Source organism: Fusarium musae, chromosome 1 (genome assembly GCF_019915245.1).
Source record: "Fusarium musae strain F31 chromosome 1, whole genome shotgun sequence".
Taxonomy (NCBI): domain Eukaryota; kingdom Fungi; phylum Ascomycota; class Sordariomycetes; order Hypocreales; family Nectriaceae; genus Fusarium; species Fusarium musae.
This window is the reverse complement of record NC_058387.1, coordinates 494,023-515,736: the sequence shown is the minus strand read 5'-3', so window position 1 is coordinate 515,736 and position 21,714 is coordinate 494,023. Positions and strand designations below refer to the sequence as shown.

The following is a 21,714-nucleotide window of genomic DNA, read 5'->3' as shown; positions in this document are numbered from 1 at the left end:
TTATAACGTCATCCAACAGCTCTCGCCACACCCTCCCCGCGCTTAGATCTTCATCATGACGTGTGGCTGTTGCAGCTTTGCTCGTCCGATAGCAAGGTGCGGCGCAGTATCATGGCTAGAGAGCCAAAAGTTGGGCTCACACTGACGTTGTGACTTTTTGAATTGACGTGATCGAAATCGAGAATGGCCTGGTCCTGTAGTAAAACTTGTTTTGTATATGCCATGTGGTCGGTATAAGTAGTTGAAGATGTGGTGGTGGTTGCGGTTTCGACAAAAGTATCAATTCATTCCATTCTTGGCCAACTTGCGAAGCGATACCCAAAACAACAATAACAAAAACAAGAACCACTCCCAACTAACACAACGATACCCCATTAATCCTCTCTTATCTGAAAGATACCCTTTTCTCGATCTTGAAAAGGAGTTGAACCAGTCCAAACCCACCACAACAACATCATGGCAGACCTCTCCTCCCAGGTTCAAGACACAACAAAAGATACTGCCTCTTCCAGAGAGCAGGAATCCCCTGGTGCGTTCAATAGTCCTTCACCAAGTTTGGCGCTTATCGTCCCCATTGCAGTCAATCTTGAGTCAGTCCCCAGGAGCGGTGCTGGCGTCGTGAATGATTCCGGAGAAGTCTTAGATGACGCCGGAAAGAACGTTGGCAAGATCGCCGACACCGATAACCTCCAGAACCTCGTTGGCAACACCGTCAACCAAGCCGGTGACGTTGTCAGCTCCTCGGGCGATGTCCTCGGCAAGACCCTGCCCATAGGACAAGGCAAGCCCGAGGAGGAAGAGGACTCCCACGACGAGGAGAAGAGCGAATACACAACCCAGTCCAAGGAGAAGAAGTCTGGTGGTCTGGGAAGCGCCGTCGGTAGCGTTACCGGCGCCGTCGGAAAGGCTGTTGGAGGAGCCACAGGAGCTGTTGGCGACACAGCGAAGGGTGCCACAGATACCGTCGGCGACACAGCAAAGGGAGCTACAGACACCGTTGGCCTCGGCGACACAACAAAGGGCGCTACAGACGCCGTTGGCGATACAGCGAAGGGTGCCACAGATACTGTTGGCGGCACCGCAGAGGGCGCCACAGACACCGTTGGTGATGCGGCTGAGGGCATTGCCAACAAGTCAGAAGCCACCTCCCAAGCTACCGACACAAAGACACCAGCCGAGACTCCCGGAGCCCCAGAAGTCAAGGATGAAACACCCGATGTCAAGTCTGAGGACCAAGGCCAGAAGGACATCAACCTCGAGGACCGCGACGCTTCTGAAGCTGGAGATAAGCTGAAGGAGATTCCTCCAGAGTCTGAGGAAGCTAAGGAGGCAACCGGCAAGGCAGAGGAGACTGCTGAGGGTGTTCCTGAGCAAGCCAAGGATATCCCTGAGGAGGCCAAGGAGGACGTTACCTCTAAGGTCGACGAGCAAGATGTTCCTAAGCCTGAGGATGTTGAGGAGAAGCTTCAAGAGAAGACTGAGGGTGCCCAAGACGAGGTTCCCAAGTCTGAGGCTGCCGACGAGATCCCCAGCGGCGAGGCTCCTGGTGATGACGGTGACAAGTCCAAGGCTGGTGATGACCTGAAGTCTGTCGCTCCTGGCGAGGAGGCTGCTGGTATCACCGATGAGGTCCAGGACAAGGCTGCCGAGGGCGAGGAAGCCGCCAAGGATCTTCCTGAGGATGCCCAAAGCAAGGCCGCCGAAGGTCAAGAAGCCGCTGAGGGCAAGGTTGCTGAGGGTGAGGAAGCTGCTGGTGATCTCCCCGAGGATGCCAAGAGCAAGGCAGCCGAGGGCGAAGAGGCTGCTGGAGGCCAAGTCGCTGAAGGTGAGGAGGCCGCTCAGGATCTTCCTGAAGACGCCCAGAGCAAGGCCGCTGAAGGCGAGGAGACCGCCGAAGGCAAGGTTGCTGAGGGCGAGGAAGTTGCTGGCAATGCCACCGAGGAGGCCAAGGACAAGGCCGCTGAGGGTGAAGAGGCCGTTGAAGAGAAGGCTGCTGAGGGTGAGGAGGCTGCCAAGGAGCTCGACTTCTCCATCCTTAAGGGCACTACTGTCGACAAGGAGGGCAACCTCGTCAACGAGAAGGGCGACAAGCTCGGCAAGGTTGTCGAGGGAGAGCTCAAGCAGCTCATCGGTCTCAGCAGCGACGATCAAGGTGTCATCTGGGACAAGACCGGCAAGCAGCTCGGAAAGGCTGAGCCCATCCCCGAGTGGGACCGCGAGCAGCTTGACTTCTCCATCCTCAAGGGTACCACCGTCGACAAAGAGGGTAACCTCGTCAACGACAAGGGCCACCTCATCGGAAAGGTCACCGAGGGCGAGATCAAGCAACTCATTGGTCTCACTTCTGATGAGCAGGGCACCATTTGGGACAAGACTGGCAAGAAGGTCGGAAAGGCCGAGCCTCTTCCTGAGTGGGAGCGTGGTGAGCAGAAGGATTACAGCATCCTGAAGGGCACCACTGTTGACAAGAACGGAAACCTCGTCAACGAGAAGGGTCACCTTTTCGGTAAGGTCGTTGAGGGTGAGATCAAGCAGCTTATCGGCTTGGCTTCTGATGATCAGGGTACCATCTGGGACAAGACTGGTAAGGCTGTTGGTAAGGCTGAGCCTCTTCCCGAATGGGAGCGTGGTGAGCAGAAGGACTTCTCTATCCTCAAGGGAGCTGTTGTTGACAAGGAGGGCGGTCTCACCAACGACAAGGGAGACACCATCGGTAAGGTCACTGAGGGTGAGATCCGACAGCTCGTTGGTCTCAAGTCTGACGAGAACGGCAAGATCTGGAGAGACGGCAAGGTCGTCGGCCAGGCTGAGCCTCTCGCTGAGTGGGACCGCGTCCAGAAGAAGGACCGCTCCATCCTCAAGGGCGCCAAGGTCAACAAGGTCGGCAAGCTCGTCGACGCCAACGGTACTGTCGTCGGCAAGGTTGTTGAGGGTGAACTGAAGGAGCTCATTGGCAAGCGCGCCGATGAGAACGGTGACATCTGGAACGACTCTGGCGAGGTCATCGGCAAGGGTGAGCCCGTCTCCATCTCCGAGCGAGAGGATAAAGCATCCGCTCCCTTCGAGCACTTCCCCGGCGCCACCGTCGAGTCTGACGGCCGTGTCATGTACCAGGGCGAGCAGGTTGGTGAGGTCGTCGAAGGTGATCCCAAGCAGCTCAAGGGCAGCGAGGTCGATGAGGATGGTGACATTCTCGACCGCCGTGGCAACACTGTCGGTAGGGCCAAGCGCTGGGAAGCTCCTGAGGCTGAGGAGGAGAAGCCCGTCGACAACTCTGCCCTTGCTGGCAAGCGCGTCAACAAGGCTGGTAACCTCGTCAGCGAGTCTGGTGAGATCTACGGCCGTGTCGTTGAGGGTGATGTCCAGAAACTAGTCGGACGCATGTCTGACAAGGATGGAAACATCCGAAGCGAGTCTGGCGACATCATTGGCAAGGCCGAGCTCGTCTCTGAGGGTGAGCGCGGCGGCAAGAAGGAGGGTCCCTTCGCTCAGCTCAAGAACTGCACCGTCGGCAAGGATGGCAAGGTCGTCAACGGAGCTGGCGAGGTTGTTGGCAAGCTTGTCATCGGTGATGCTAAGGCTCTTGCGGGACGTGCTGTTGATGATGATGGTGAGATCACCGACTCCAACGGCAATGTCATCGGCAAGGCTGAGCGTTGGGAGGAGCCTGAGAAGGAGCAGAAGCACAACCCTCTCGCTGGCCGAAAGGTGAACCGTGAGGGTAACGTCGTCGACGCTGATGGCAACATCATCGGTAAGCTTACCAGCGGTGAGCTCCTCGACTGTGCTGGCAAGGAGATTGACGAGGATGGTGATGTCTTCAACCAGAAGGGCGCTGTCATCGGTCACGTCTCTCTTCTCGAGGATATCCCCAAGGAGGAGGAGCCTGAGCCCGAGGGTGAAACTGAGGAGGAGAGAATCAAGCGTGAGCAGGCTGAGGCCGATGAGGCCAAGCAGACTGAAGAGGCTGAGAAGAACAAGAAGCTTGCTCAACAACTGGCTTACCAGATTGAGCAGACTCTTGAGAGGCTCCGACCCATCTGCAAGTCCATCAACGACAAGATCAGCGCCGCTGAGGCTCAGAAGCCTGAGGACCGTGACGAGGAGGAACTTGTCCGACAGGTCAAGCCTCTCATTGAGGACGGTGGTAAGATCCTGACCGAGACCAACGGTATCATCCGTGGTCTTGACCCCGATGGCCGTATCGCTCGCAACGCCAAGCAGAAGACTGCTGGTGGTGAGGCTACTCCCGAGGAGGCTCACCTTGCCAACTTGCTCAAGGAGGTCAGTATCACGTTCCCTTACCCTGAACCATTCGCTAACAAGATGACAGCTCTCTACTGAGATTCAAACCACCATCGAGGAGGGCAAGCGCAAGCTCGAGGGTATGCCTCACGCTAAGAAGGAGATCAACCCTCTCTGGGGTCTCCTCGCCGAGCCTCTCTTCCAGATTGTCGCTGCTGTTGGTCTATTGCTCAGCGGTGTGCTCGGCCTTGTTGGCAAGCTTCTCGGTCCCATCCTGGGTCCTCTGGTATGTTTCAACCGTTCATACTCGCAATCAATTGATCATCTTGCTAACAATATCTTCAGCTCAACGGTCTTGGTCTTGGTGGTCTGCTCGATGGCCTTCTCGGAGGTCTTGGCCTCAAGAAGATTCTTGGCAGCCTTGGTCTCGGTGACGTCGTCGGCACAGTCACCGGTAAGAAATAAACAAGTTTTAATGATTGGTTAATGGGTATCTCTTAATGAATTATATATCTTGAGAATTTTTGGGTACGGTATTTGTATGAATAGTTCGGAGTTTTGTCTTGTTTAGCTTTACGAATTCACGATTTAGTTGGCCAATAATGTTGCGCATTGACATGAAGTGAAAATTCCCAGTGCTCAATTGAAGCTAGCTCACTTACGTACTAGCCCGGAAAATGATGAGTCAGCACGAAATCTGCACTACAAATTTCTGACTTTTTTCTCCTCCTACTCTCTCAACCATCAACAATCACCATGCCCAGCTTGCTTCTGGCGTGGCCTTCCTGAACGATGCAACGATGCGTCTCTTCCTCATACGCCATGGAGAGACAGTCGACAACGTCGCAAACCTCTATGCCGGGTCTCGCGACTCAGCCTTGACTGCCCACGGCGTAATGCAAGCTCAACGGCTAGCATCGCACCTCTCTGAGCACGTCGCCATTGATCGCATCTTCTCGTCGAACCTCAGCCGTGTCGTGCACACCGCCCAGGCTATCCTCGATGCGCAGAAACGCGCGGAGGATCTGAAGTTGATTCAGGTGCCGGAGCTGAGGGAGAAGGACTTTGGGACGGGCGAGGGTACCAAGTTTGGGGCTGCGGCGAAGCATGAGGGCTCTGAGACACCGCTGGCGATGAGGAAGAGGGTTGATGTCTTTTTGGACGAGCATTTGCCTCGACTGGATGAAGACTCGACCGTCTGTATCGTTGCTCACGGCATCATTCTCGGTACTTTCTACAAAGCACTCCGCGACAGGACCTCTGCTTCAGCTGGTCCAGATGCCGAACCGGAAGGTCAAGCATCTGCTTTCGTGCGCCCCTCATGGAGCAACACCGGCTACATCGAGGCCCTCATCACGCGCGACTCTTCCGACAAGCATCTCCACATGCGCGTCGTGAAGATCAACAGCATTGACCACCTCAAAGGTCTGAGAAAGACCCGAGGTGGAATTGGCAGTGCCAAGTTCGACGCGAAACAAAAAACGATGGACTCATTCTTCAAGCCGGCATCGCGAAAGCGCAAGCTCGAAGATGAGGACATCGTATCTCGCCTAGGGGAGGAAAAGAAAACTCAGGACCTTGACCCTAAGGGATGAAAATATTTAGGCAAATTTAGCCTAGGCTTGCTTAGATGGCTCTTTGCTAAGTTTATTTTGATACCCTTTTCCAAGGCTTGGTGTTTTCTTGCCCCCCTCGAGGCTCGCTAAATGGTATGTTCAAATTTTCCTTTTTTTACTCACACAACACCTCAAGCTTTATGATGAAGAAGCAATTACACAGACCTGTACTGAAATACACAATGTGGAAACAATTTTGTCCAACCGCTGTCTGACAGCTTGTTCACAATTCGTCTTTGTTGTCATTTTCCATGGTAACACTAGCTAACGATGAACTCAATAGGTCTATCTCATTAGAACTGCATCGTAACATGATCGATGGTCTTCATAGAATCATTACATATAATACACACTATTCTAAACATCTGTGCTTGTCTCGTCCACTCCCGTGAAAACTTTGTACATGCGTCGACTTACTGCCTGGCCAACCATGCGATCTGAGAAAGCACCATCTTTGTTTGCGCTCTTCTTCACTCCTTCGAGACGAGTAGGCCCGTGCTCTTCCAGCCCTCGAACGAGACTGCTGACGGTGCCATATTCCGCCGCGATGCCATATGCGATGGGGGCCGTGACTCTGACAATCTCTTGCAGCATCCGGACGTAGGTGTCTTTGGTGTCCTCGCCTGTCTTGACCTGTCCGCTTTCCATGCAGAATCCTGCTCCGAGTGTTGCAATGTCTCGTTGTTTTCGGTAAGGTATTGTCGAGATGTGTTGGGTGAATGAAAGGATCTGCTCGGCTGTTTCCAACGGTATCATAGTGTGATGGATCAAAACCTCATGCATGACCTGCAGCTGCAGCAGCGCATCTTCAATCAACTCCTCGGATACATACTCTTGAGGGGGGTTGTTATTTCGTCGACGTCCTGTAGTAGAAGCCGCAGCCTCCTGAGCGCGAACATTCGATGCAAATTGACGATTACGAAGGTTTCTGTTCTTGCGCATCCAAGGTGTCAGGCCCTCAATCAAGTATACGAGAGCATGATCAGCAAAATGTCTTTGCATCTTGCCAACGTGAGTTGAGATCTGGTCGTCCTGCGCCAGCTTCACAAACTCGTCGGCATGCATCACAACAAGAGCATGCTTCTCATCCTCAAGGCGAAGAGGTATTGGCTCCCAGAGACCAATCTCGTCGTTGTATCGACTCCGAACCTTTCTTCGCCATTTGATCACGTTATCGACCGGGCTGTCCCAAGTTGTGTACTGCACATCAAAGGGTTCTAACATGGTCTGTAATTCAGTTGTGACCGTCGCATTCAGACTCGAAGGGATATCGACCATCATTTCCGGTGTCGAGACCTTCTTGTCTGTACGCAGCTTGTTAACCTCTGCCATCGCGGCAGTTCTTTCCTTCTCGCGAAGTTTGGCTTCCTTTGCCTCTTGCTTCTCACGCCGCTTAGCCTCTTTTTCGGCTTCTTTGGCTGCTGCCTTTGCTTCTTTTTCCCGTGCTCGCTCTGCTGCGGACTTTGTATTCGAAGCTGAGGGCTTTGTTCGAGATCTTGATGATACGACATCACTTTGTGAGCGCTGAAGTTGCGATCGACGTCGCATCTTGGCAACATCGAAAGAAGCGATATCTGGCAATTCGTCATCTGAACCATCCCCGCCATCGGAGTCGTCAATGTTAATAACGTCATTGTTCTTCTGTGGCGGCGACGAATCGAAAGAGAAGACATCTGGCGCCGAACTTGAGATTGGATCCCATGTTGCATTCTTCTTTGTGGCGGGCTTTGGCGCAGGTTTTGGCGGAGGCACAGGCGGTGATGTTATGATAGCCTCGGGGGCCTTCGTCGTTACCGGCGCTTGGTGGGGTGAACTTGCGAAAGGGTCGGAAGACTCTATAGGTCTTGCCAGGGGCTTCGGTTTCGGTTTCGGAGGAGATCGTCGCACCGGTTGTGGTGAACTTGCGAAAGGATCAGAGTCTTCAGCGTCAAGCGTTTGTTCAGTGGGCTTGCTGATAGTATCTGTCGAGGGTTTGCTAGTGCATGTTGTAGGCTCTAGCTGGCTATGCGATTCAAATATTGGAGAGCTCGTAAGTTCTATAGGGTCAGAAGCGACAGAAACTCGCCCATTCCCATTCGTTCGCACGGGCGGGAGAATTGTTTGAGGTTCTGGACCTGGAGTAATGCGCTTAAGCGGAGGTGGTTGCGCTGGAGGAGAGGGACATCGTCTCTTGTTCGTATTTGCATCGACCAATATTGGCTCGTCAAGATCTATCGTTGTATCGAAATCATCGGAGAGAAACAGTCCTGGCGATGCAGAATGTGTTGTGTTGATGCTTGGTAGGTGTCGCTTCTCTGATTCAACGATGCGATTGGTCTCGGGTACTTGCGCAGAGGGTGGAACATACTGGCTGGGTGGTGGACTCGATGAGATGAGATCAATCACGTCGGGTGCCATTTTGATTTAGATGTTTGGACGACTACCATTGGTGACCGTTAATTTGAGATTGAGGCTCTCTATGGTCAATGGCGGGGCGCGCTGTGACGCGACGACCTTGGTCTGGATGGCACACGAAAAACGCCAAAGTCACGTGTATCTGTTGAGAAGCTTGCCACTCACTACGGAGTACTACCAATTGAATATGAGATATCAAGTACAATAAAGTCTAGACATGGTCTCATACACTGTCATCGAGTAACAGCCATTGGTATCGGTGCAGTAATCTGGGTTGGGCCTTCACAGATCTTGGCTGTCTGTATGTAGAGTACCTTAACCTGCAGCTCTTACAAGACTGGACAAGAACGATTCGTGTTTTCATCTTCTGCACACTTTCTCGTCACAATTTGGCAGCCATCATATGAACTTCCAGCAGCTTGCCTCTGCATGAGGCTTTCTCTTCCGTGATAGAATTGATCAAAAGATTAGGACAATGCCGAGTTCATGCCATTCCTCAGATTAGCACGATTTATAGAGTATAGTATCCACGATAGTCACCACTGATTTCCAATTTTACGTCTCATACAAGCATCAAATCTCCAATTATAACAGCGACCTTCCGTAGGTGGTGACAAGCTCTATAGTCATGTATTATAGGTGGTCCTCGCAAACCACGATCACTTGAGGCACGGAGGAGAAAAGAGGAATCCTCAATGGAGGCATCATCTCGTATTTGACCCTAGGAAAACATAACTATTATTTAGCATAATGATAAGACTTGGTCGAAAATATAATAACACCGTCAAATATAGCCAAAGGTATCCGTATAGCCTATCCTCCGAAGCGAAGTCCGTTTGATGACGATCGCAACGGCGAGGATTGAAGCTTATGTATAAGTCAGAATCCCGTGCTATATCACGACGTTTTATTAATGATACATCATATCCGTACTGACTCGTCTCTCATCCTCCAACATCCTTCTCTCCGTGATGCAAGCTTCAATCCTCAGTGCCGGAGCTCGACAAGATAAACTGTTTAGCGAGCACAACAGTAACCAAGCTGTGCAACGTCACATCGTGACGTTGTAAAGACTCAATGAGGAGGCACAACATCTTGGCGTTTGACAAAGGGAAGTTGAAGCAAGAGTCAGTATCTATAATTCCTGGCATATGGACGGCTCAGGGTAGGGACAGGGATAAATATAGAGATTATGTACTGTGAATATCCTGCAAAGGAACAGTAACATTGCGATAACAAAAGTTTCATGTTTAATCCCAACGCCCTGTGAATAGTTGCAGTCTCTCCATCGATATGGACTATTACCAAGGTATGTAGTCGATATAGCAGTGTTTGGAGCTACATCGTGGTGGTCAGCAGCGTGTTTGGTAGATCCAACTAGCGAAGTGGAGGTATAGCATGTTAACATAATCCACATCTTGTATCCGTTACCATGGCGTCAAGAGCTCAATTCTTGACTCGTTTTCTCGTGGAGATATTTCCTCGGTGGTACTGACTGTCTTGTTGTTTTGATAGTGGATAAGCCAACCATTAACAGCTACTGTGACAACCAAGATCCCTGGCGATTTTATGTAAGTGGGCGTTGAAGCAACAAGCGAAGCGAGAACGAAATTCTTAAGGCTGACGAATAAGACAGGCTCAACCGCCGAAGTCTCCGGTAGTTCATGCTGGCAACATGCATGCATTCCATTGACGAAGTGGCTTTTCTTTGGTGAGACGAACTGTCTCAGACAATCGGACATGCTGTACCTGGCATCTTGATGTACCCACGGCCTCGCCAGGGTGACGGTAGAGTCTAACAAGGACCAACAGTTCATAGTCTTCGATAACTCACCGTTGACCACTTGTCAGGTCATGTAAGATTGTTCAGAAGAAGAAATGATAGCAACAGGTTCAAAGTATCAAGGTTTCATTGGGATCAGGAGTGGGGGCTTGGACCTGAAACATACCGTGGGCGTGGTGTGTTTGACCCCCGCGATTTGCTTCCGCAGTTTGAATGCGACTCAAAACGCGGACAGAAACCATGCCGGTCACAGTAACTGTTTCCACATTTTGCTTCTCACGTCGCGAAATGATGCCATTCAATACTCCGTTAACGATGTAATGTACCAAGAGAGACCTATCCGTACCTGGGCTCGCTTCAAATGGGGCGCCATGTGAGCTCCAGGCTAGGCTCAGCGGGACATGGGTAAAGGGCTGAAGAAAAAGTCTCAGGTTTGTTAATTATCTGTCTGATTCTTTTTAGGAGACGATCATCTGAGACTCTGGATCTTACTGTAACAGGAGATGGGACGAAAGTTAAAGGAGATGGTTGAACTTTCATCGGAGGGATCTTGATAGTTGTCTCGGGCGCCAAAAGCAACGAAACTGTTAGACTGGATGGTGTGCATGGGGCGGTTGCTGGTGCATTCCGTGTAGCATTGTCTGCAGAGTGATACGTACGGTACGCGTCGATGTTCGTGATAATTATCAAGGTACTTGCATATGTATTTTGCTGCGTGACCGCCATAACCGCAAGGGGTAAGTTTTGATATGAGGTCGAGTTGACAACGCATCAAGAGGGGACGTTGAAAACTCTGTCGACTACACAAGACATCAAGTTCGCCGTTGAGTCAATGTCTAACGGTATTCTTCTCTTCTTCTATGGCAACTTGGCGTGAAACCGGTATATCGGTTACCGTTCTTGCATTGGTTTGATGACATCTAGCCATATCCATCCAACAAACGCGACGATGTGCCGCTAAGTTAGTTTGGACGCGTCGGATATTAGATTCAGCCCCTGAGCAGAAAGAACAGAAAAGATCGCCTCGGGCTGAAGAGGCATTTGAATTGGTCCGAGAGACTAATCAAGGTGGTTGGTTTGGTTGGTCCGACTTTGTTGCTTGCAAAGGCGATCTCAAATAAGGCCTGATTAAGCAGTTTAACCCTCAACATCCACGAGGATTCGTTGCCTGTTGCTCGGGTCAAGCTGGGATCGACCAAGTAGTGCGAGAACAAATGGAGTCTCTTCTCAGGAATAAGGTCCATGAATCAGTATATGGATATCACATTTTAAAGAAATGAGAACTGACTCTCACAGCTTAATTGGTCTCGTAAAGTCCCAATCAGTCTCTTTCAACACTATCACCAAATATCATTCAGATTATGGCACTGATGCTAAGGGTCCAAGCAGACAAACCATTTGGAGGGTCCATGCCTGGTTGCGCGGACCAGGTTACCAGCGCCGGGGAGGGGATCCAGTTAAAACGAAGCTGTCCAACCAGTAGGCGCCCTCTCCGCCATCTGCTAACCCAAAGAGCCACTAGCCCTCCTCTAGGATTCAGGGGTCAGGCAATCACGTCCATCAGACGCGAGGTACCTGACAACGTTGCCCGAGCTGGCCCAGCGCTAATGTACCTCTAGTGCCCCAGGGGCGGACTTGACAGCCCTCCGTCCCGCTGAGTGTGTGTTGGCTGGGCTGGCACTGGCACTGGCACAATCCCCTAATGAATCGAAGGAAGCTGGAAGACACTCCAGAGTCTAGAGTCTACTGAGGTGTCCAGTTTACCCCTGGTGGACTTGATTCCACTTTGAGACTGTCCTGTCCCGTCCCTTTTTTTCCTGTTGCTTTTTCTACTCCTGAACTGAAAAAGTGATCAAACAGCCAACGGCCCGCCCATTCAAGTTATTTCTTCTGCCTCTCTCTGCATCATCTAGTCTACAACCTCCTCTCCCACCGCTCTCTTCTCTCTTCCCTTCTCCTCCGCTCTTTTCTTTCAACTTTTTACCAATTCCACCCCGACAAAGGCCCCTCCGCTAGCGACATACGTCCCGCTCCACAACTGGAACGAGGAATCGCCAGCCCAGACCTAGACCCAGGCCTCGACAACTCCGTCGCCCGATCGTCCGTGGTCGCTTGTTTAATTACATTTTCCCCCTACACCCCTGGTCTGAATAAACAATCCAGCATCCATCCGCCTCGCGCTCACTCGTTGAAACTTCTGCGAGTCCCCCCAAAGGTTAAGGTCAACTGCCGCACGTGAGACCGTCTGGAACACTTCGCGATCCCCTCATCAACCGACGACTTCTCGTGGCGCTGCAATCATCTATGACGTTTTGAAAGACCACCTGTTCTCCCTCCGCGGAAGACAATATACAAAGAAGCCCTTTGTGGCCTTTGCGACATACATCACCGTTGACGATTACGAGAACTGAGACACCGCGCATTTCTTTCGCAACTTAGCCATGGCGACCTCGCCCCCGGCCTCGCCGGGAGGAATCCCTCAAAGGCCCATGAGCGCCATCGCAAGAGCCCATCCTAGAAGCAGTAGCAGGTTGAGCATGACGAGCAAGACTGGAGGCGGGAGCAGAGCCTCAGACGACGAAAGTCGGACGGCGGTCAAAGTCGGTAAGTCGACCGTTGTCCCCAAACTTTCGGGATATTAATGCTTATTTGTTGTCAGCCGTTCGAGTACGACCGCCGTTGAACCCTAACGATCCTGGATACGATCTGATTCCGCAGCGATTTCAACGAGCTATGGTTCAAACGACCTCCGATACCAGCCTTGCAATCGATTCTCCACAAGGTCGCAAACTGTTTGTTTTCGACCGAGTCTTCAGTTCGGATACACAACAGGAGGGCGTGTGGGATTATGTGTCGGACTGCATTGGCGCTTTTACTCAAGGTTACAATGTATCCTTAATGGCATATGGCCAGTCTGGTGCTGGAAAATCGTACACCATGGGTACTTCAGGCCCAGGCGAACAATATGACCAAGAGCTGATGGGTACGTTGAAGCGAACGGGCGGTGAATGCGCTTGCTAACCAGTACTCAGGTGTTATTCCCAGAGCTGCCATGGCGCTTTTTGAAAAGCTCGATACTCCGGAGACCCCAAAGTCCAAAGCCAAGGCGAACCGCAGTTCTCTTTCGCATCTTAAAGGCCCACGAGGATTTACCCAGCAGAATACGCTTGGCGACCGCGAATGGTCGCTGAAAGCTACATATGTCGAGATTTATAACGAACAACTTCGCGATCTCCTCGTCCCTGAAACAACCCCGTTGAACGAGCGCGGAAATGTGGCTATTCGCGAAGATACAAAGGGAAACATCATCTTGACAGGCCTTCGACAAGTCGACATCAACTCAGTGGACGACCTCATGAATGCTCTGAACTTCGGCTCCTCTATTCGACAGACCGATGCTACGGCTATCAACGCCAAGTCGTCGCGATCCCATGCGGTTTTCTCACTTAACCTTGTTCAGCGCAAGAACAAGTCGTCAGCTGCCGAGAAGCGTTTCTCCGTACCACTCGAAGCGATGACGGGTCAGGATGTTACTGTCACAACGGACAGCAAACTTCACTTTGTGGATTTGGCTGGAAGTGAGAGACTGAAGAACACTGGAGCTCAGGGTGATCGAGCAAAGGAAGGTATCTCTATCAACGCCGGTCTCGCCGCCCTTGGTAAAGTTATCAGCCAGCTTTCGTCAAGAAACCCTGGATCCCACGTCTCGTACCGCGACTCTCGACTTACCCGACTGCTACAAGACTCGCTCGGTGGTAATGCCATCACTTACATGATTGCCTGCGTTACGCCAGCCGAATTCCACTTGAGCGAGACCCTGAACACCGTACAGTATGCCCAACGAGCTCGAGCGATTCAATCGAAACCGCGCATTCAGCAAGTCGAAGAGGGCGATAAGCAATCTGTGATTGACCGCCTCAAGGCTGAGGTTGCCTTTCTCCGGGAACAAATTCGCAGTGCCGAACATGGCGGTAACAGCCCTCGACGTAACGCCCAAGGAATTACTGATCGTTCTGACCGTCAAAACGAGCGCGAGACTGAGCTCCAGAACCAGTTGTTGGACACCCAAGAGAGCTATACCGCCTTGAGCCAACGCCATGCTCGACTGATCGCTGAGTTGGCGCGCGCTCGTGAAAACGAATCTGGAGCGGGCCACCATGAGGAGTCGGGCGATACAGCAGATGACCGCCTCAACCGATCGAATTCATTCGCGCAAGCTGTTGAGCAAGTCGTTATGGAATACGAGAAAACGATTCAGTCTCTTGAGCAGTCCCTCTCTTCTACTCGCGGCACTCTCTCTAACACCGAGGCTAATCTTCTCGAGAAGGAGACGAAATGCGCTTATGTCGAAACTATCAACTCCCAGCTCCAGAGCCGTCTCCAGAAGCTCATGGACCGAGAGAACAACACCGAGAGTTACCTCCACGATCTTGAGGCCAAGTTGGATGGACACACCAACGGTGAAGAGAAGAACGCCACGATCATCATGGAACTTCGTAAGGAGATTTCCCGTGTTCGAGAGAATGAGGCGTCTTGTGAAGACTACATCTCGACCCTTGAAGAGCGTCTTGCTGAGGCGGACCAAGATGCTGAGTTGATGCAACGTGAAATTGACAGACTTGAGCAGGTGGTTGAGCGACAAAGAAGTCTGGGTAAGCTTGACTCGCTTCTCCACGAGCTTGACCAGATCCAAGATAAGGAGCCCGAGACCGAGAACGGAATCGAGCACAGTGCTGAGCAAACCAACGGTGTTGCTGCTCGTCGTGCTATGGCTGAACACTCTCGAAACCTTTCCCATGTTAGTCGCCATAGCCAAATGGAGGACCCCATCCCCGAAGGTGACGAGGAAGACCACCCACATACCAAGATTGGCCCTGTCAAGGAAGTGGATGAGGATCCTCTGCGCCTTGAGAAGCCAACCGAAGAGGCTCCCCCTCAAAGCCCGGCTCAATCCAAGTTTGTTGCTGACAAGCTTGAGAATGTTACCCAGGAGCTTATTGACTTGCGCGTGGAGCACGAGTCGACTCTTCATGACTACGATTCTCTCCACGCCAAGTACGAGGATGCTATGCGTAAGATTGCTGAGATGCAGGATGTTGTTGACGAGGCCCGTCATGTCAACCTTAAGCGCGAGTCGGTTATTTCTGTGGCCACACCGACCCATACTCGTCCCGAGTCTTTCCTTTCTGACTCTAGAACAAATGATCTGAAGGCTGGGCCGAGGTCATCCTTTACACGATCACTTTCATCTGAATTATCCTCAGCCATGGATTCTCCTGCCACTGCTGCTTCATCAAACGGTGACATCTTGTCTGACGATGAGACCGCTACCACGAAACCCGCAGCGGCATCGACGGAGAACTTGCCCCAGGATGATAACGTTGAGATCGCCGCAGAGCTCCAGAGACTCAAGTCGATGGCACAGGAACGTGAAGCTGCTGAAAGAGAATTGGCCGAGAGATATGCCCAACTTGAGTTCAAGCATAACGAGACCCTCGATATTGTTGAGGAGCTCAAGACTGACCTATCTCGAGCCCGAGTTGCGGAAGCTACATCACCTCGTTCCAGCACCCCTGTCATTCGACGCAAGTCAAGTCAGAACCTGCTCGTTGTCGACCGTGCCCAGCGCTCATTTTCATCACTGCGAAACATTGCTTCTGAGTACTTCGGCGGTCAGCCCGAGGCCATGCAGAGCTTCGAGCTGAACTTGAATGCCGCTATCCACGAACTGCACGTCAGGAGCGAACGCATTCAGGAACTAGAAGCAGATATCGCAGCAGCGAAGAAGGAGATGGAGACCAAGATGACCATCATCTCGGGATTGACGAGAGAGCGATCCAGTCTCAAGGCCAGCCCTGTAGAGATGTCCATGGTGGCAACACTGCGGGATCAGCTCGAGCAGAATGAGAGACAGCTTTCCGATACGAGGAACGCTCACATGGCTCGTGAGCAAGCGCTCACAACTGAGCTTGAGTCTCTGCGACAAGCACTTGCGGCCAAGTCTAGTCTCCAGGAGCCCGACAATGCTGACTCCAAGCACGAGCAGCGTGTTGCCGAGCTCCAGACTGAGCTTGCCACCTGGGAGCAGAAGCACAAGGAGGCTCTTGACTCGATGGCGACAACAGAAACCCAGATGCGGGGTACGATCGAGGAGCTTGAGGCTCGAGTTGTTTCCAACCATGCTCAAATCTCTGCATCTAGATCCCAGAATGGCGACAGGGATGAGCCAAACAGCGAAGCTGAGCAGCGACAACAGAACCTCATCAGCTTCCTTCGCAACGAGATTGATGAGTACAAGGCCATTATCAACAGCAACGCTACCAAGGTTGCTGAACTTGAGCAGGCTCATGCTGCTGCTCGCGTCGAGCTGGACGAGCTCCACAAGTCTCACAACGCTGTACAGGAGGATAACTCCCGTCAGCTAGAGCTTATTGCCAAGCTGCAGGAGCAGATTGCGACTCATAATGAGGGCGCCAAGAGTAACGAGACATCGCTCGAGGAGCTCAAGGCTGAGCACGCTAAGGCCCTGGCTGATCTTAAGGCGACTGAGCAGAAGGGCTACGAAGAGCAGGTTGAAGTGTTGCTGTCTGAGCATGCCGAGAGCGCTCACCGACTGGAGACTGAGCTTGCAGAGGTTCGCGATGAGCTCAACAAGGCAGCTTCTCATGTCGCCATGGCTCTTGGTCTCGATGCCGATGCTGAGAAGTTGGTGGAGCGTATCGATGAGCTTGCAGCCAGCAAGAAGGCTCTTGACTCGGAGCAGGCCAAGCGGGCCGAGATTGAGTCACATGTTAACGAGCTCACAACTATCAATGAGAAGATCATGAAGGATCTTGAAGACGCTAAGGTTGCTTTGGCTGAGATGCTTGATGGAGGTGCTGGTTCTGGTCCCCTGGTCGAACAGATCAAGATCGCCAAGAAGAGGATGACAGATCTTGATGATCGAAGCAAGAAGAACAGCAGACTTGTGGAGGAGCTTGAGGAGCAACTCCAGAATAACTTTGACGAGGTTCAAATCACCAATAACCGATTGAGCACCCTGCAGACTGAACGCAACAGTCAATTGGTTGAGGCCAATGCCGCTACTGCACGCCTCACTGCTGAATTGCAGGTCTTGAAGGAAGATTATGCAGCTCTCCAGGTAAGCTTGTCTCAGCATGATAATTTGTGGACTTCACTAACACTTCGTAGGCCAAGATGGACGAGGTGGCGGCTGGCGTCCAGCGGTCAAACTCTAACTCAACCATTCGCAAGAGCGCATCTCACGTTTCTCTGCCATCACCCCCACCAGCTATCCCTCTTCCCCCTCTGCCAAATGGTGCAGGATCTCCCGTCAACGGAGCTCCCAGCTCACCTACCAATGGACGTCCTATCAGCAAGGACAACATCAACATCTCTCATATCACTGAAGACCAGGAAGCGCGTATCCGAACCATCGAGAAGCACCTTAATGCGGAGCGTCAACTTACCCAGACACTCGAGGAGGCTCTTACCGACCTGGAAAGGCAATCCAATAAAGTTAAGGCCGATTGTGATGCCTGGAAGAAGCGTGCTAGTGAGCTAGAGGTTGAGGTCAAGGAGCTCAAGGATCGCCCTCCCCCCGAGCCTGTCCAGGACAACAGATGGAGTCTCCAAGCTGTGGAGGAGGAGCGCAAGAAGCGACAGGCTGCAGAGGCTGCGCGCCGTCAGCTCGAGGAGCGTATGAATGCCATCAACAAGGGCAAGAAGAAGAAGGGAAGCTTGAACTGCTTCTAGAGGAGGCGAAGCTGTGACTAGCCGACTTATTATGCGCGGCCCGTTCCGGAGTCTTTTGATCACGGGACACACACACACTAAGCATTTGGGGGGTTGATTGAGATGGGATTCTTTTTGCAACGCCTTTATGTGTCATCACGTTTCTGATTTGATGTTGTTCACCATATTCCCCCTCGAGTTTTATTGTCGGTCTGACGGTCCTTTTTTTCGTCGTCGGGCATCCCAACCAAGTTTTCAAGCACTGGCCAGGAGTTTGGAGGATTCTTTTATTACTTTTTGTCGGGTTTTCTACCCCGTGAAAGAAAGGGGGGATTTATCACATACACGAGCGGCTCGATGCATAAAGATGTCATTTTGGGTGCCTGTCTTTGTACATGTGTAGTTTTTCTTTCTTTTTCGATTTGACTACTCCCACCAGTTTCAAGGGGAGATATTTTTTTTTGGGTGGCGGACTTTGATTCAAAGAATGAAGCGGGAAGATGGGATGATTCTTATGAGGGGGAACCCAATTTGATCTTTGGGTTCCGCAATTACAGATTACATATAAGGGAAAACAAAAAAACGTGGATGTTTTTTTTGTTTTCCGAAAGACGATAGTGGTAAATACTAGTTTCAAAGACCCTTAAAATCATTCATTCGCCTTGATCGTTTTCTTCTGAGGGGAGTAGGTCTGGGAACCAGCCGTATTGGGAGAAGTCAACTGAGTGTTCGCCCATTGCGTTTGTCTCGACTTGTACGCCTTCTGCTTGGAGGGCATCAGCTTGTGAGCGAGAGCCTCCAGGTTGAGATCTAGATAGTCAGATATGAGGTGTAGTGAGGGATTGATGGACGAACCTTGGTGATATTTGACCTTTGGAGTTTATGACTCTTTGCCATGGGACGGTGTCGTGGTTGAAGGGCTGGGATGGATCGGCGGGGAGGTGTTTTAGACAGACGCCTACTTGACGAGGCCTTTGAGCTGTTGAATGTTAGTGATCTGGGGATTTGAGTGTGAGGGAGGGTTTGGTACGGGTTCCAACGAGCATGGCGATGTGGCCGTATGTTGTGACTTTGCCGTGGGGGATCTCTTGGACAGCTGAGTATACGGCGTGGAAGAAGGCCTGTGCTTCATCTGAACGGGGCATTATGATGGTCTTTGAGACATGGGACTTTGATGTGAGTAGTTTAAATGAAGAATGAGTGTCAATTGGACTGACTGAGGCCGTTGTAGTTCAGTGAGTGAAGTGCCGATTCATGGTGCTGAAGGGCGTGATGTAAATAGCGGGGTATGCCACTATCCAGTCTGCCAGTCAATCACCGAAGCTCAGTGAGATTCTTGTTCAAGATTATTCTATTGTGGATTCATATCTTATGTACAGTCTATCTCTATCATTCAAATCCCGCTAATTTAATCAATGTTCTTCTGGTTAACCAAAACATATCGGTATCGCGCCTTTCCATTCTCCATATCGACAACAGCCTGGTTCGCATCCTCCATCGGCCTCTTCTCAACCCAAGGCTTGACGTTCTTCTCAACTGCAAGCTGCAGCATCTCCTCGATGTCCTTGGGCGAACCAATCAAGCTTCCGCTTAGCTTGAACTGGCCCATGATGAGGTTGAAGGCATTGATGGGAGGGAGTTCACCAGAGTCAGGAGCTCCGACCTGCACAAAGTCGGCGCCGTGGCGGAGGAGCTTGAAGTAATCGCTGTAGGGCATCTTGCTGCTTGAGACTGTGCAGACCATGAGATCAATTGTCTTGGCGTTCTTGTTGGCCCAGTCCTCATCGTCGTCAGTAGCGATGTAAGCATCTGCGCCGAGAGCGAGGACTTCATCCTTCTTGGAGGCCTTGCGAGAAATACCGATGACCTTATCAGCGCCGAGGGCCTTGGCGAAGAGAACGCCAAAGTGGCCCAGACCGCCTACACCGACGATGCCCACAGTCTTTCCAGGACCGCAGCCGTTGTTACGGAGGGGAGCGTAGACGGTGACACCGCCGCAGAGCATGGGCGCAGCGTACTCGGAGGGCAGAGACTCGGGGATCTTTACGACGAAGCGGGAGTCGGTGCGGTTGTAGTCTGCGTAGCCGCCGTAGGACTTGCCAATGTCGTCGGGGTAGACGGAGCCGTAGGTGCTGACCATCTTGGGGCAGTAGTTGAGGCGGCCAGCGGAGCACTCGGAGCAGTCGTCGCGGAGACAGCTGCGGGCCTGGGCGCCTACACCGACTCTGTCGCCAACCTTGATGTTTGTGACGTTGGAGCCGACGCGGACAGCCTTGCCGACGATTTCGTGGCCGACGCAGCAGGCTGCTCCAGGTCAGTGACTATTCCATTGTGTCTGTATGGATGGGGTGATTTGTGAGAACTTACGGAAAGGTGTCTCGCCCCAGCCGGAGCGAAGAATGTGAAGGTCAGAACCGCAGATACCGCAGTGTGTGATCTTGATGTCGACGTCGTTCTCCTCCCACTTCTTGGGCTCAAAGGTATCCCACTCCATCTTTCCATTGACGGAGCTGGGATCACGGCCAAGCCAACCCTTGAATTCGTAATCGGTAGACATTTTGATGAATGGTTCTTATTACTTTTGAAAGATGAAAAGCAAACAGTATTGAGATTGTATTGATCAGACCGTCTACGTGAACTGCAAGCTATATATATCACTTTCACCTCCAAGATTCTACAACCATCCAGGGAAGAAAAAAAAAAAGCTTTCGGACTCCGCAACGTCATCGAAGATCCGAGAATTTATCAGCATCAGAGAACGGTGAGAACCGATGTAATGCTAACTATGGAATGGAGATGGATATAAACGGAGTTAAATTTTCCATTTGGGACTGGGCGCAAAAAGGAAGCCATCGCCGTTAGCCCACTAATTCCAGGGCGCATTGTGAAGGGAAAAAGGGCCGGTGACGTCTCCAGATTGAGGCGGGTCTGAGATGCATCGGCAGTTGGTGATTCAATGGAGGATGCTAGACTGAATAGACCCTAGAGAGTGTCACTATCTATGTATGGAGATGTCATTGATCTTAGTAGAATCGGACGGTGTTTCTTTTGATCCGAGTGTCAGGTTGGATTAAAGGTCTGACATCAGCGCCCCGTCAGTATTTTACAGGGATGATGGTGGGCTAAATTCTGCTCGGGTCTTGATGTCAGCAGGTTGCATTAGCGCCATGGACACTATCTCTGTAGCAAATCAGAGCCCATCATCCAAACTAATCAACCTTCCAAAGCCTCCAGAAGCAGTGAGAAAAAACATCAATTGTAAGCAATAAACAGCCTAAAGGTCTACGTAGTCTTAATCTCTACCGCTCAGTAATAAACTCTTTCCTCCATTTTCCTTTTTCTTCCTCCCGGAGTTTACGATTCCTCGTCAGCCAAGTACATAAAAAAGTCTTGACCGAGTATTGAGGGTCTGGTCTAATCTCGCACTCCTCACGTAAGAATCCCGATGGCAGCAGAGCTCACTATTACTCAACCGCCGGCCCCGAAACGTCTCGGACAGCTGCCCCAGTTAACGGAGCTCAAAGACCCAAATGACGATTGGACGGGGATCACTGAGGCGAGGGATAGGCGGAGACGGCAGAACCGTCTAAACCAAAGAGCTTATCGTCAGTTCCCCTACTACCCTCCTCATACTCTACTCTGCTATACCGTGCATTGAAAAAGACTGACCATTACAGGCAAACGGAAGGCTCGGAATGAGGAATATGCCAATGTCACCCCTGAAGAAGTCCACACGAATGGAATCCTCATATTCACCACTGCAAGAGAACGTGCCGTTGCATATGCATTCATGCAACTCGTTCACATGCAACATAGTCTGAAGAATCATCGTCCGGCACTTCTACCTTCGCTCATCCGTCTCAACGCCGTTAATGCCGTGTCGAGCAATGCAGTTCACATCGGTATCCCGCTGCAGGGATTATGCTGCGACGATGTGATATC

The 21,714-nt window shown here is 51.5% G+C and overlaps 5 protein-coding genes across 5 annotated transcripts; 2 read left to right on the top strand and 3 right to left on the bottom strand.

Moving 5' to 3' along the window:
* Nucleotides 1–456: 456 nt before the first annotated feature.
* J7337_000186 (uncharacterized protein) lies at nucleotides 457–5,840 on the top strand (the record flags this gene model as incomplete). Its single annotated transcript, XM_044817950.1, has 4 exons — nucleotides 457–4,284; nucleotides 4,334–4,531; nucleotides 4,591–4,692; nucleotides 5,010–5,840. 4 exons carry the CDS (start codon nucleotides 457–459, stop codon nucleotides 5,838–5,840), a joined length of 4,959 nt encoding a protein of 1,652 aa, XP_044685652.1.
* A 378-nt stretch (nucleotides 5,841–6,218) lies between these two features.
* On the bottom strand, nucleotides 6,219–8,258 carry J7337_000185 (uncharacterized protein; the record flags this gene model as incomplete). The annotated part of the gene is made up of 1 exon (XM_044817949.1): nucleotides 6,219–8,258. The coding sequence occupies one exon, from the start codon at nucleotides 8,256–8,258 to the stop codon at nucleotides 6,219–6,221; it is 2,040 nt and encodes a 679-aa protein (XP_044685651.1).
* Nucleotides 8,259–12,479: 4,221 nt separating this feature from the next.
* J7337_000184 (uncharacterized protein) lies at nucleotides 12,480–17,793 on the top strand (the record flags this gene model as incomplete). Its single annotated transcript, XM_044817948.1, has 4 exons — nucleotides 12,480–12,642; nucleotides 12,698–13,021; nucleotides 13,071–17,179; nucleotides 17,230–17,793. 4 exons carry the CDS (start codon nucleotides 12,480–12,482, stop codon nucleotides 17,791–17,793), a joined length of 5,160 nt encoding a protein of 1,719 aa, XP_044685650.1.
* A 628-nt stretch (nucleotides 17,794–18,421) lies between these two features.
* J7337_000183 (uncharacterized protein) lies at nucleotides 18,422–18,917 on the bottom strand (the record flags this gene model as incomplete). The annotated part of the gene is made up of 2 exons (XM_044817947.1): nucleotides 18,422–18,582; nucleotides 18,803–18,917. The coding sequence occupies 2 exons, from the start codon at nucleotides 18,915–18,917 to the stop codon at nucleotides 18,422–18,424; spliced, it is 276 nt and encodes a 91-aa protein (XP_044685649.1).
* Nucleotides 18,918–19,180: 263 nt separating this feature from the next.
* On the bottom strand, nucleotides 19,181–20,329 carry J7337_000182 (uncharacterized protein; the record flags this gene model as incomplete). The annotated part of the gene is made up of 2 exons (XM_044817946.1): nucleotides 19,181–20,076; nucleotides 20,140–20,329. The coding sequence occupies 2 exons, from the start codon at nucleotides 20,327–20,329 to the stop codon at nucleotides 19,181–19,183; spliced, it is 1,086 nt and encodes a 361-aa protein (XP_044685648.1).
* Between the last annotated feature and the right edge of the window lie 1,385 nt (nucleotides 20,330–21,714).